The sequence below is a fragment of the Ranitomeya imitator genome, chromosome 4, assembly GCF_032444005.1.
Source record: "Ranitomeya imitator isolate aRanImi1 chromosome 4, aRanImi1.pri, whole genome shotgun sequence".
Lineage (NCBI taxonomy): Eukaryota > Metazoa > Chordata > Amphibia > Anura > Dendrobatidae > Ranitomeya > Ranitomeya imitator.
The window spans coordinates 544,386,239-544,402,372 of NC_091285.1; the positions used below are offsets into that span (position 1 = coordinate 544,386,239).

Genomic DNA, 16,134 nt, shown 5'->3' on the forward strand with positions numbered 1-16,134 from the left:
ACAATTGCCACACAGACCCCTGACTGGAGCCCGGGATCTCCTGTGACCACTCCGAGTGCCTGCGAGTACCCAGCGGGGTGGCCCCGTCCACTGCTGCCGGTGGAGTTGAGTCTCAATTATAAGAATTAGAGCTTGAGAAATCCTCTAAAACTGTTGACATATAACTCTTTCATGTAATTCAATTTGATAATTTTCCAATAAGTTGACAAAATAAAAAAGGAGGCTTGGCACTATCCCCAAAAATACATAAAAACCTGCTACGTTTCATTTTCTATTACTTTCCTTCTTTGGAGCTTCAATGGTGTGGGACATATTTAGAAATCTAGCAGACATGGTGATAAATGAATGTTGTGTCTGAAAACATGGACAATTTTCATGCACAATTGGCCTTTATTATTGAAAAGGGTGTACAGTGAAAAATAATAGATTTATTCTCACTTACATTCAGGGTACATTATTTAGTGTGAATTATATTTTCTCCTGGAAGTACATTGTTCATAGTCAGCCATCTTTTATGTTCCTTGACATCAATATCATAGTTCAGTGGATTGCTGTAGTACATTTGTGTGCAGTGATACATCACGATAATAAAATACATTAATTCCATTCTTTTTTTAAAACACTGAGCTCATCAAGCAGAAACCAGTTGTCATTAGCCAAAAGTTTCTTGATAAAGTCAAATAATAAGTTTTGTACTTTGCAGACCATAATCTGACTCTGTGAAACATGGTTAGTGATATGATCCATATAGTTGCTATACATGACCATTCCACACTTATTTAGGGATTATTAGTACAGGGGGTTTAATAACATTATGAAAAAATGTTTTTTTTAATTTCACATACAATGTGACACTGTTTTCTATAGACCTCATACAGACGTCCATTTTTCACCTATGTATTTTATCTATGTTTTTATGGGATAGAACAAGCAACTGTTATAGTCTAGGGGACTTTGAATATTTCCATGTTTTTTTTTAATGAACCAAGTGTCTGAAAAAAAGGCAACATATCAGTTTATCCAAGTTCACAGATCCAACTAAGTTATTGAAGTCAATGGCTCAATGAATAAAACATAAAGCATACAGATGTCATCCATGTGTCATCCAAGTGATGCCTGTTTTTTACTGTTTGATATGTAGGAAAAGGTTTTTTTGTTTGCATGAAAAAAAATATTGGAAACATTGGCCAAAAATAGATGAAAATAGGATCCAGCATACTGATGAAAAACATTTTTTTATATTGTCACAACCCTCTTTAAGTAAATTCACCTGTTGTGCAGTAGTAGTACATGACTATACAGAACATTTAAAAATTTTAAAAAAAATTAAATTTAAATTTAAAAAATTTGGTTTAAAAAAACATTTGTATAAATGTTTATATGTCTCACGGCATAGTACAAATATGGAGCATTTGGTCCACAAAGTCATTGCTACTAAGGAAGAATGACTCCATGCATATGGCACCCAGGTGAGCATTGTCTGCAGGTCATATAGTGCCGCACTCACTGCGTGTAGCCTCCATATCATATAGATAAGGGGTTTTAGTGAAGGCCACACCATATTGATGTTATATTCTAGTTTTCATTGCAATAAAACGATGACATTGAAATTCAATATTAGCCAACTGTTAATGACTGTTTACAAGGCCAAAAATGTACAAAACACCAGTAGAGGATCTTGAGTCCACTCCACCAGTACCAAACAACATGGCGGCAGAGGTTCCAGACCATAATCTCCGGGTTGCTGCACATACAAAGGTGGTCTCAAATGTTTGTTTCAGCTAATGTACTTTTACATGGACTCCAAATACAGCCAAAACATATCTCAGGGGTCACACTCAAATCTATGACACATTCTGTGGATATGTCACAAATGATTAAAGTACAAGTGACCATTTACAGATGTTTTTCCCAACTAAACTTTGCAGAACTCTAGACTTCTTTGAACTTTGATGAGGGTTTCCATAGGAACCAAGACCTGGCACTTTTTCCCTAATTTTTTTAAATTTTTTTCATGTTAGCCTGTCCAATAATGCTTTGCAAAAGAGTGAACAGATCGGAGTTAAATTATAGCACTGGAGAAGAATTATTTAATGTTGTAACACCTGACCCTGCTCAAAGTTTTTTGGAAGCAAAAATGGCATTAGGGGTTGTCCAATAGTGAACACAGTTTTAAGGAGTTACTTTGTATTCATAAGATGGGTGAGCACTGACTTAAAGGAATATTCCAACCAAAGCTGTGTTGCGTTACTGCTTGACTAATGGTCTGTGCATGCTACGAGTATCAGTATATGTGTCACTCTCTGGCTCATCAGAACCAGCACTAGATATACCATGGTGGTTAGACAAAATGTTCCTTTAAAGGAAAGAACACTAATGAGAAAACATCTATGTCATTTCCTACTTTGGTATTGTCCCTATTTTGGATTAGAATTCACAATGTGCTCCAGATGTAATGTAATGCAACCTCATTCCTATATCAGTATATCGAAACACTGACCAACAAAAAACTTGGTTGTCCACTTGTCCACAAGGCTGTCTTTTTATAGCTAAACCTTGCCGCAGATTTGATTTCTCTATCACAGGACTGTGTTATCTCCTTTCAGTTCAGCCACGGCTTATCGCAGAAAGCAGACATTTGCTAACTCTTGTGCTCAGTTCTGGCACACGAACACTGTAAAGGTTGAAATTGTTCCTTACAGAGCGACTTTATTTTTTTCCATACACCCACATATTACTTTTATGCGGCTGGCTTTTGTTATACTTCCAAAAGAGAAAAATCTGTTCATGGGTGGTAGAAATAAATCTTTTCAAGCAATTTCTTTTGATTAAATTGTTTATTTCATCAATACAATTTGCAAATATTAGCACGCTATGTACAGTGTACAGGGATGAGGAGAGCAAAGCTATTTGTGCAAAAAATACTACTTACAAAGTTTACTATACATTAAAAAATAAAGCTGGTTTTGGTTATGGAATAAAACAGCAGATATTTGGATGTTATCATTCAGGTTGCTGTGGCCTGGCATGTATAGTAGAAGTTACTTCTGGCATATATGCTTTTACCAAATCTTCCATGCTAGAAGATCTCTTTTGCCTAGTCCCCTTGGGGAAGTGGGAGCCAAGGAATTCAGGGGGCAGAGAATTAGTGAAGAGTCGGCGTAGATTAGGCATGAAGGGTTGTGCCCTATAAAAGGGGGGAATGTCAGGGCCAAAATCCCTACAAGACTCCCACTCTAAGATGACAGCATGTTAAAGTTTAAAATAATAAATGCATGTGTACCAAACATGGCCAATAACTACCATGAAGACAATTCCCAGCCCAATGCACGATTCCTCAAATTTCCACCAAAGCAATTCTTGATGGTTCATTCTGTCCTCAGATCTCGGGAAGGTGAGAACCAAGGCATTGAAGGGGCAAAGAATGAATGAAGAGTGAAAGGAGAATAGTCTTAAGAGTTGTGAACTTTAAAAGAAAGCATGATCATGGCCAATAATTTCAGTCCTTAATAACTGCCTGTGAAGTTGGCAAATTATATATTTCTAGAGCAAGCTTGATTGACCACAAAACGGTCACCGCCCAGTCATAGACCGTGTGACTCTCTCCCATTTCATATGCACTTTTTCTAAATAAAATAAGATATGCTTTCATGCAGTTGGGTTAGTACCACAATTTCTTCCTATGTTTTATACATAGATATTTCACTTTTCAACTTTAGAGGCTGTCATATTGCTTACACTACTATCAACACTACTTGATACTGAAAAAACTAAATGGTGTTAGGTGAACTCACAAAGCCACTGGTCATGATGGACACACTGACCCAGGACATTGACACAGAAGGTTATAAAATAAATGGAAAAGTAAGGACTCAAACAATAGGTTATGCAGGCAATTAGACAAAGAGGAAGGGCACAATGGAAGACACAGAATTAGTAGCACAGATGAAAAGGAAAAGAGAGGTCTGAAGCATCACACAGATGACAGCAGCAGAATCCACAGCAGATTATAACTTAATGTAAACAGTCTCTAATAACATTTTGTGACGCCTACAGTGATTGATGGGTTTTCCAGCATGTAGCTAGCGAAGCTTTGAGGGTTTGGAGAAAGCACAAGAGTTTGCAATGATGAATTCAGCATAGTGAATAGTCTCTAAATATCAGTTCATAATGGGCGTGTCTATGTGGGCCTTAAGGGTATGTGCACACGTTACGGATTTGCCTGTGGATCCGCAGCAGATTGAACGCTGCAGATTAGCATCAGTTTTCCATTCGGTTTACAGTACCATGTAAACCTATGGAAAACAAAATCCGCAGTGCCCATGCTGCAGAAAATAGAGCGTGGAAATGCTGCGGATTATTTTACGCAGCATGTCAATTCTTTGTGCGGATTCCACAGCATTTTACACCTGCTTCTCAATAGGAATCCGCAGGTGTTAAAACGCAGGTGAAATCTGCACAAAAAATGCTGGAAATCTGCGGTAAATCTGCAGGTAAAACGCAGGTAAAATGCAGTGTGTTTTACCTGCAGATTTTTCAAAAATTGAGCAGAAAAATCCACACAGAAATCCACAACGTGGGCACATAGCCTAACCCCTTCATGACCCCAGGCTTTTCAGTTTTGCGCTTTCGTTTTTTGCCCCCCTCCTTCCCAGAGCCATACCTTTTTTATTTTTCCGTCAATATGGCCATGTGAGGGCTTATTTTTTGCGGGACAAGCTGTACTTTTGAACAACATCATTGGTTTTAGCATGTCATGTACTAGAAAATGGGAAAAACATTCCAAGTGCTGTGAAATTGAAAAAAAAAGGGCAATCCCACACTAGTTTTTTGTTTGGCTTTTTTGCTAGGTTCACTAAATGCTAAATCTGACCTGCCATTTTGATTCTCCAGATCATTTCAAGTTCACAGACACCAAACATGTGTAGGATATATTTTATCTAAGTGGTAAAAAAATTCCGAGACTCGTAGCGTCTCCATTTTTTGGGATCTCGGGTCAGGTGAGGGTTTATTTTTTGTGTGCTGAGCTGACGCTTTTAATGATACCATTTTGGTTCAGATACGTTATTTTGATCATTTTTGCATTTTAATGCAATGCCGCGGGGACAAAAAAAACAAAAATCCAGGTGTTTTTAATTTAGCGATCAGGTTAATAATTTTTTTTATTTACAGATCAGGTGATTCTGTATATTTGATTTTTTTAATATTGTTTTATTTTGAATGGGGCAAATGGGGGGTGATCTAAACTTTTATATTTTTTCATATTTTTTTTACTTTTGCTATGCTTTAATAGCCTCCATGGGAGGCTAGAAGTTGGCACAACTCAATTGTCTCTGCTACATAGGAGTGATGCTCAGATCGCTTATATAGTAGAATTTATTGCTGCATTGCTATGAGCGCCGACCACAGGTTGGTGCTCACAGCAATTCGGCATTAACAACCATAGAGGTCTTCAATAGACCTCTGGTTGTCATGCCGATGCATCTCTGACTCCCGATCACGTGATGGGGGTCAGCGATGTGCTCATTTCCGGCCCGATGGCCGGAAGCGCTAGTTAAATGCAGCGTTTGACAGTGGCGTTTAACTAGTTAATAGTGGTGGGTAGATTGTGATTCCACCCGCCGCTATTGCGGGCACATGTCAGCTGTACAAAACAGCTAACATGTCCCGGCTTTGATGCGGGCTCATCGCCGGAGCCCACATCAAAGCAGGGGTTCTGACCTCGAATGTAATATCCGTCCAAGGTCAGAAAGAGGTTAAAATCTGTCACCAGACTGTTTTCAACATATTCTGAGAGCAGCATAATGTAGAGACAGAGACTCTGATTTCAATGAGGTGTCACTTACTAGGCTGGTTGCTGTAGTTTTGATAAAATCACTGTTTTATTAGCAGGAGATTATCACTAGAGGGCTAGTAAACCTTCTGAATTTTTATTTCTAAAATTCATAATCTCTGTATAACCTCACCACCACCACTGGTTTGCAATTTTCTAATTATGCTCAGTGTAAACAGAAAGTTTTCAGATCAGGTGGAAAAAACCTGGTGACAGATTCCCTTTAAAATGTTTTGGTAGATGATGCCTTTGAGGAACTTGTAAGTCTCAACATGGGGGAGATGGAAGAACACAAAGGGAGAAATAATATGAGCTCAACCCTAAAGATTAGACATATGTATAACAAATGAAAGACGTATGCAAATGTAGTGGTGAATTTGTTTGGTGCCACATTCCAAATTGATGCTACAAAAAATGATCTAACTTCATTGAATGTTAGTTTTCCTAGGATAAACAATGGGCAATGAAATTGTCAAATGAAATGTGCTCCATATAAGATAACACATATAGGACTTGTTTCTTGTTTTGTTACTGGTACTTCTCTATCATTGTGGTGTTTAAATTAAAAGTATGATTCTCACTAACTTCAGCCCACGGCAGCTTTCATATAAGAGTAAAATAGCCGCAGTTTATCAACCTTTTCATGGTTGCAGCACAACATTTGGAATCATAGGCCTTGCTTCATTAAACAAATAAAGGGTTAAATTGAATCTGCGTGTTTGCACGATTATGGTGGCACCAAATTTGTATAGTTTTACCTATGTTTTATTCCATTTATGCAACAAATACACTGAAAAAAATAATTTGCTTTTGTGTCGTCATATTCTAAAAATCATAAGTTAAATATTTTTCTGTCAACTCAGCTATATGAATGTGTTCTTTTTGTATGTCGATTTAATTTTTAGAAGAAATATTTTGAGATACATTTTATAATGCTCATTTTTTCGGCAGGCCAATACAATAATGACAATCCTAAATTCATCTAGTTTTTTATGCTTTACTACAATTGATTAAAAATACAAACATTTAATTTTTTTTCTCACTATTTTCCGAAATCCATAAATAACACATAATTATTTTTTCGAAGACAAAATTGGTTCAGGAATTATTTTCTCAGAGAAAAGCCTTGATTTTCCCTGGTACCACTTTTGGGTACATAACTATATACTGTAATCCTCTTTAGTCATTCTTTTTCATTTTTTACAGGAGGGATTAACAAATAACTTCAATTCTTTATTTAGCATTCACCATGCAGGATAGATAAAGATACAGCTTTATGGTTCAGGTTGATGGTTGATGTAATTACTGTGATAGCCAATATGTAGCTATTCTAATGTTTTGCTGCTTTGCACAAGAAAATCACTTAAAAAACAGGCCAGTACACCGAGAGACGTGGAGGGAGCTGTAGGAGGGCAACAACCCAGCAGCAGGACCGCTACCTCAGCCTTTGTGCAAGAAGGAACAGGAGGAGCACTGTCAGAGCCCTGCAAAATTACTTCCAGCAGGCCACAAATGTGCATGTGTCTCCACAAACGGTTCGAAACCGACTCCATGAGGATGGTCTGAGCACCCAACATCCACAGATCGGGGTTGTGCTCATAGCCCAACACTGTGCAGGACACTTTGCATTTGCCACAGAACATCAGGATTGGCAAATTCGCCACTGGCGCCTGTGCTCTTCACAGATGAAAGCAGGTTCACACTGAGCACATGTGACAGATGTGATAGAGTCTGCCTGCAACATCCTTCAGCATAACCAGTTTGGGAGGAGATCCCTCAAGAGACCATCCGCCGCCTCATCAGGAGCATGCCCAGGCATTTTATGGGCATCATACAGTCACGTTGAGGCCACACACACACTAATGAGCATCATTTCCTTGTTTTCGGGCATTTCCACTGAAGTTGGATCAGCCAGTAATTTGATTTTCCACTTTGATTTTGAGTATCGTTCCAAATCCAGGCCTCGATCGGTTAATAAATTTGATTCCCATTGATGATTTTTGTGTGACTTTGTTGTTAGCACATTCATCTTTGTACAGAACAAAGTATTCAATGAGAATATTTCATTCATTCCGATCTAGGATGTGTTATTTGAATGTTCCCTTTATTTTTTCGAGCAGTGTATGTAATGTATATATATATATATATATATATATATATATATATACACATATATATATACTAGATTGTGGCCCGATTCTAACACATCGGGTATTCTAGAATATGCATGTCCCCGTAGTATATGGACAATGATGATTCCAGAATTCGCGGCAGACTGTGCCCGTCGCTGATTGGTCGAGGCAACCTTTATGACATCATCGTCGCCATGGCAACCATTATGACATCTACGTCGATACTGTGCCCGCCGCTGAATCAGAAACGTGGGATTTCTACGTCCTTTATGACATCATCGTCGCTGTGCCCTTCGCTGATTGGTCGAGGCCTGGCGACCTCGACCAATCAGAGACGCGGGATGTCTACGTCCTTTATGACATCATCGTCGCTGTGCACGTCGCTGATTGGTTGAGGCCTGGCGGCCTCGACCAATCAGAGACGCGGGATTTCTACGTCGATACTGTGCCCGTCGCTGCGGGATTTCCACGACAGACAGACAGAAAGACAGACAGACAGACAGACAGACAGACAGACGGAAAAACCCTTAGACAATTATATATATAGATATAGAAATATCTATATCTATAGATATATATATTTGTTTATTGATCTGTGTAAGGCCTTGTCTTTTTTGGAATGAACAGAGGAACTAGATTTTATTGGTAGGATTTTGGTATACATAAGCCTTTTTGGTGTTTTGTTATTTTAATTTTATTTGACGTGGGATGAACAAGATTGACAATTGTGCTATTTTCATTTAGGTTTTTTTTTTTTTTTTTTTACTGCACTGATCCTTAAGGATGTGGATGATTCCTTGTTTTGGTGATTGATTTTTCTTAGATTAAACTACATTTTATGATTTTTTTTAAACCAACTAAAAGATCATTTCACTTTTTGAAGAAGCATCTTTCCTTACTCATCAGTTACTTGGCAGCCTGTTTGCACAATTATCCTAAAATGATCGATCCTAGAACACTTTTTTCCCGATGCAGTATAACTGTACCCTGAATACTAAGCCTCTTTCAGATGTCCAAGATTTTTCTTGTACGTAGAAACTTGAACCTTTGTTCATCAGGGTTTTGGGTCTGCTTTACATCTGATTTACATCTGTGAACCATCAGTATTTTGTTAGTAAAAAAAGAGGTAAATTACAAAACTTCTATACATAGCGATGTTAATCATGTATAACACATGGATGGCACACAGTTTCCCTGCGTGTACTTTCCATTATTGTCATATTCACATAGAATTGTATGGATTTTTTTCTGGCATTGATTGTTTTTTGGGGTGGGTGACATAATCCACAACAAAACATTGATATGTGAACAGCTCCATAGGATATAATGGAGACAAGTTCTATCCATGAAAAACAGGTCTGTGAGAAAAAGATGGTTGAATGATGCTTTATGTGTGTACTTTAAACCAATGGTTGAATATTGAAGGCGTCTGCTGAGCAGAGCTGAAATTTCACATTGGTTAGCCCGGGTTGGAGGATTCACCAATTGATTCCAGCTCTTAGCAAGTTAGAAGTAAAGATGAACTTGGGTTGAAGAGCTGAAATTTGGGCCCTGGATAAAATTTATTTAATGGGCTCAAAGTAGTTTTTTGCGATTCTGCAATTGCACTGTTGCGCACCCCATAATGTTCATATAACTAATGTTACATATTCCAGCTTCTATGTACTATACTTTTTTTTTCAGAGTCATCTCTGACAACTGCAACAGCAGATTTTTTATTATGATGGAAAACAGGGGTCATATATGTTTAGGAGAATGTATTAGGTTAAAAAAAAGTTTGATATTGTTTGATCCCATGCCCACCTCAATTGATGTTAAAATCATTATGCTTCACTGGATACAAAAAAAACTTTGGACAGATAGAAAAGTCCAGACACAAAAGTAGCAAGTAAATTCATTATATACAAAAGTTAATAGGAAACTTGCAGGCAAGTTGACATCACGCAGCTGTTACGAATAAGCAAAATGTCAGCGCAGTAATTGCCCAGATGTATTGTTCCATTATTCTAGCTCAGAAATCTGCTGCTATGTAGTTAGCTTCAAGCCTAGGAATGCTAATATTTTCAGATAAATGAAAGTTGTGTTTCTACTACAAGTACATTTTTGCTGTGCGGTACAATAAGTTTTCTATTCTTCAATTGCAAGAATTTCTATGTAAAGATGTGTGTATAAATGTACATACTGTATATATATATATATCATAAAAAACTAAAAACTTGTTGTTCTGACTATATATTTATATTCTATATGGCTAAACATTGCATCAGTGTTAATGAAGGCAGGAACCTCCCTACTCATATACTGTAGATGTAGGCTTCAGCCTAGGAGAGTATTCACACTAGCATAGGTTCCCAGCAAAGAAAATCACCTTATTGTGGCTGCTGGGTATACATAAATTGGCTAATTTATGCTCTAAGTATTCTCATTTTTTCCTATTTTCATGATCAGTAGTGCAATTCATTCAAATTTTATATATTTCATGTCTTCATGCTATAAAGCTACAGAGTGCTTCTTTGAGTGTCTTTTTGTTGCAACCCAATCTGTAGAGGGTTTTCTTTCTTTGCATGTTGCAATTATATATTTAATTTATATTGTGAGACACTGGAATGCTTAAAAAGTCTGGTTGCGTCCGATCAGCTGTTATTTGCTCCTATTGCCGCTGGATGTAAATACATAAAATAGAGCTTCAAAGCACTTCATTCAATGTATAGTGCCACTCCTAGGCATAAGGATGGAACTTTTTCAAAAGAATAGTAGAAATTATTCTATATCAAGCAATGGTGGCTACATATTGAATGGAATGGGCTTTGTAGCTCCAATCCATGTGTTTACATCTATCGATCGCCAGAGCAAGTAAGATACTACTATGGCTAGGTCATCAGTTTGTGTGATTTGATAACCCTTTCAAAAATATTCATATGAAGTTCAGGGTGAGCATGCCGGTATGTGCTTGTTGACTTGTTGATCTTACTTTAGATCATTGACTATAAATTTAGAAAACCTTCTTTTTTTTGAAGACTTGTGTAAAGATTAAATGAAGTACATTTCCCAGTAATAATAGAGGGGATTGACAGGTCTCTCTCATAGCGACAGTCCAGTCAATCACCTGGTGCATTTCAGAGAAGAATATCCATGGCACAATCATACAGCCAGCCTCTCATTTATGCTGCCTGGGGTTTAAGCAGCATGAATAAGCTAACAGGTTCCCTTTAAGGTTTTTGCACCCATGACACAAGATGCACTCTACTTGGCCAGTGATGCCATTATTTACTATATAACACACACTTCACATTCTACTTGCGACTTACCTACCATCAGCTAAAGTGAACACCATTAAAGCACATCTCTTTACAATTTTTTAAAATGAAATGGTCAGATAATGTGCTCCAATTTTTGGATTAATTATGCTAAAAAAATCTGCTAGAGATTACTTCAAAAGCTTATCTTGCATTGAAAACAGTCTGTGCTCATTTATCTGACACTTTAGAATGTGTTTTTGTTTTTCAGATGTGCAGTACATTAAAAGGAGGGACATTGTTCTGAAGAGGGAACTTGGTGAAGGAGCTTTTGGAAAAGTGTTCCTTGCAGAGTGCTACAACCTCAGCCCAACCAAAGACAAGATGCTTGTAGCTGTCAAGGTAAGAAAAAGTAATAAAAACAAGTTGTTAGGTGTCGAGTTCCCACCACTGCACAGGGGGGAAACTCGAACCATTTCCTCTGTGGTCTTTCATTCTTCCACAGCAGCAGAGGAGCCTGCTCAGCAGAGATAATGGTCCCAGCAACTTGCTCATGCTGATGCTGAGCATCTGGTTACTGCTGCCATCCCAGGCTCAGCTATTGTAACCAGCATTAATCAGCGACGAGCAGACGCTCCAGGGACTAAGCCCTGTTTTTGTCAACTGAGCATGCCCCTGGAACAACCTCTCATTGGAGGTTGGGGGTCACATGCTCAGGTCCTGAAGCGGTCCTGATTAGACCAATGGGAAGGTCCCGGAATGACGCAGCTATAAAAGGATTGCATGGCCGCTCGGCGATGAGCTAGTACAAATCTAAATCGTGTATGTGTGGATGTGTGCATGCAATCTGATGAAAGCTCCTAATTGATCCCTTTCCCTAGCGTTGTTTGCTGAGTGTGGGTGATTGGAGATACAGTGGGGCAAAAAAGTATTTAGTCAGTCAGCAATAGTGCAAGTTCCACCACTTAAAAAGATGAGAGGCGTCTGTAATTTACATCATAGGTAGACCTCAACTATGGGAGACAAACTGAGAAAAAAAAATCCAGAAAATCACATTGTCTGTTTTTTTAACATTTTATTTGCATATTATGGTGGAAAATAAGTATTTGGTCAGAAACAAACAATCAAGATTTCTGGCTCTCACAGACCTGTAACTTCTTCTTTAAGAGTCTCCTCTTTCCTCCACTCATTACCTGTAGTAATGGCACCTGTTTAAACTTGTTATCAGTATAAAAAGACACCTGTGCACACCCTCAAACAGTCTGACTCCAAACTCCACTATGGTGAAGACCAAAGAGCTGTCAAAGGACACCAGAAACAAAATTGTAGCCCTGCACCAGGCTGGGAAGACTGAATCTGCAATAGCCAACCAGCTTGGAGTGAAGAAATCAACAGTGGGAGCAATAATTAGAAAATGGAAGACATACAAGACCACTGATAATCTCCCTCGATCTGGGACTCCACGCAAAATCCCACCCCGTGGGGTCAGAATGATCACAAGAACGGTGAGCAAAAATCCCAGAACCACGCGGGGGTACCTAGTGAATGAACTGCAGAGAGCTGGGACCAATGTAACAAGGCCTACCATAAGTAACACCATGGACTCAGATCCTGCAGTGCCAGACGTGTCCCACTGCTTAAGCCAGTACATGTCCGGGCCCGTCTGAAGTTTGCTAGAGAGCATTTGGATGATCCAGACGAGTTTTGGGAGAATGTCCTATGGTCTGATGAAACCAAACTGGAACTGTTTGGTAGAAACACAACTTGTCGTGTTTGGAGGAAAAAGAATACTGAGTTGCATCCATCAAACACCATACCTACTGTAAAGCATGGTGGTGGAAACATCATGCTTTGGGGCTGTTTCTCTGCAAAGGGGCCAGGACGACTGATCCGGGTACATGAAAGAATGAATGGGGCCATGTATCGTGAGATTTTGAGTGCAAACCTCCTTCCATCAGCAAGGGCATTGAAGATGAAACGTGGCTGGGTCTTTCAACATGACAATGATCCAAAGCACACCGCCAGGGCAACGAAGGAGTGGCTTCGTAAGAAGCATTTCAAGGTCCTGGGGTGGCCTAGCCAGTCTCCAGGTCTCAACCCTATAGAATACCTTTGGAGGGAGTTGAAAGTCCGTGTTGCCAAGCGAAAAGCCATAAACATCACTGCCCTAGAGGAGATCTGCATGGAGGAATGGGGCAACATACCAACAACAGTGTGTGGCAACCTTGTGAAGACTTACAGAAAACGTTTGACCTCTGTCATTGCCAACAAAGGATATATTACAAAGTATTGAGATGAAATTTTGTTTCTGACCAAATACTTATTTTGCACCATAATATGCAAATAAAATGTTAAAAAAACAGACAATGTGATTTTCTGGATTTTTTTTTCTCAGTTTGTCTCCCATAGTTGAGGTCTACCTATGATGTAAATTACAGACGCCTCTCATCTTTCTAAGTGGTGGAACTTGCACTATTGCTGACTGACTAAATACTTTTTTGCCCCACTGTAACTAGCGCCAGATTGTGCCATCCAGCACAAGGCACGACAGTACTGCATCTAAAGCAGCATCAGTCAGAGCGGCTTCATGCGCAAATAGTTGCAAAGTCGAGGTTACACTTTTTTTTACTTTTGCCATGTTCACGTTTGTTTCACCTAACTCCGCCAAAATGGTTGGAGCTGAGGTGGAATTGGGGCAGAACGCGATTGTCACGACATAGATAATATAATTAATGATTAGCTGTGGCGTACCTTACATCAGAAATCTTACTCCAGTCAGGGACTGGAGTGAGATTTGTTGCAAAGGATATGGAGATTTATGACACATTTGAGGTGCTCCTGATTTATCAAGAAGTACGCGCTTCTCAATAAATCAAGAGCGGCTGATGCCGGACTTGAATAATTGGGACACATGTTTATTCTAATCTGCAACAACTCCTTAAAATATTCTCTTGTTGACAGCAGAATACCATTTATATTAAATTACTGAATAAGCATTTTTATGTTTTCCTAATAGATAGTGATAAATAACAAAACAAATATTTTCTACAATAACATAAAATGCTTTAATATGTTATACTGTAAATATACCGTATATACTCGAGTTTAAGCCGAGATTGTCAGCCCATTTTTTTAAGCTGAAAGTGCCCCTCTTGGCTTATACTCGAGTCATTGTCCCAGGGGGACAGTGGGGGAGGGGGAGTAGCAGCTGTCCATCATATTCACCTGTTCCCGGCGTGTCTCTGCATGTCCCTGCTTCTCCGGCACTCACAGCTCTTCCTGTGTTCAGTGGTCACGTGGTACCGCTCATTAAAGTAATGAATATGGCTGCATATTCATTACTTTATTGAGCGGTACCAGTGACAGCCGAACACAGGAACAAGCTGCCGGCGCCATCGCATCAGAGAAGCAGGGACTGCGCCGGGAGGGTGAGTATAACGGGAAGGTGAGCATTGTGATATTCACCTGTCCCGTTCCACCATCATGCGCCACTCCATCTTCCGAGTCCACTGGCTGTGATGTTCAGGTCAGAGGGCATGATGAGGTGTTTAGTGTGCGCAACGCCCTCCGCCTGAACAATCACTGCAGAGAGACGGAAGACAGAGCGGCGCACGGCGGTAGAACGGGATAGGTGAATATCGCAAGTGCCGGTGTCCCCGCCTGCTCAGGACAAGAGGTAAGTATGTCATATTATTTTTTAATTGCAGCAGCATATGGGACAAATGTTTCTATGGAGCATCTTATGGGGCCATAACCAACCTTAACGCAGATTTTTATGGGGCAAATATTTCTATGGAGCATCTTATGGGGCCATAATCAACCTTAATGCAGCATTATATGGGGCAAATGTTTCTATAGAGCATCTTATGGGGCCATAATCAACCTTTATGCAGCATCATGTGGGGCACATTTTCTGTGGAGCATCTTATGGGGCCCATCATAAACTTTATGGAGCATTATATGTGGCATATTTTATTATGGAGCATCTTATGGGGCCCATCATGAACTTTATGGAGCATTATATGTGGCATATTTTATTATGGAGCATCTTATGGGGCCCATCATGAAATGTATGGAGCATTATATGGGGCTCCTGATTCAATATGGATATTCAAAAACATTTTACCTACTGATGTCTCAATTAATTTAACTTTTATTGGTATCTAATTTTATTTTTGAAATTTACCAGTAGCTGCTGCATTTCCCACCCTAGGCTTATACTCTAGTCATTAACCCCTTTCTGACCTCGGACGGGATAGTACGTCCGAGGTCAGAAGCCCCGCTTTGATGCGGGCTCCGGCGGTGAGCCCGCACCAAAGCCGGGACATGTTAGCTGTTTTGAATAGCTGACATGTGCCCGTAATAGGCACGAGCAGAATCGCGATCTGCCCGCACCTATTAACTAGTTAAATGCCACTGTCAAACGCAGACAGCGGCATTTAACTACCGCATCAGGCCGGGCGGACAGAAATTACATCATCGCTGACCCCCATCACATGATCGGAGGTCGGCGATGCTTCTCCATTGTAACCATAGAGGTCCTTGAGACTCTATGGTTACTGATCGCCGGTAGCTGTGAGCGCCACCCTGTGGTCGGCGCTCACAGCACACCTGCAATTCTGCTACATAGCAGGGAACAGCAGATTGCTGCTATGTAGCAGAGGTGATTGTGCTGTGCCTGCTTCTAGCCTCCCATGAAGGCTATTGAAGCATGGCAAAAGTTAAAAAAAAAGTTAAAAAAATGTGAAAAAAATAAAAAAATATAAAAGTTTAAATCACCCCCCTTTCGCCCCAATCAAAATAAATCAATAAAAAAAATTCAAATGTACACATATTTGGTATCGCCGCGCTCAGAATCGCCCGATCTATCAATTAAAAAAAAGTATTAACCTGATCGCTAAACAGCGTAGCGAGAAAAAAAATTGAAACGCCA

The 16,134-nt window shown here is 39.5% G+C and overlaps 1 protein-coding gene across 7 annotated transcripts in view; it reads left to right on the forward strand.

The window, feature by feature from the left end:
• The window catches only part of NTRK3 (neurotrophic receptor tyrosine kinase 3), a 1,162,015-nt gene that overhangs the window by 976,321 nt on the left and 169,560 nt on the right, over window positions 1-16,134 (forward strand). For all 7 annotated transcript variants that reach the window (XM_069766240.1, XM_069766242.1, XM_069766243.1 and 4 more), the window contains one exon: window positions 11,473-11,603. In XM_069766240.1, coding sequence (XP_069622341.1) covers window positions 11,473-11,603 — 131 coding nt within the window. The remainder of the gene's footprint in view (window positions 1-11,472; window positions 11,604-16,134) is intronic.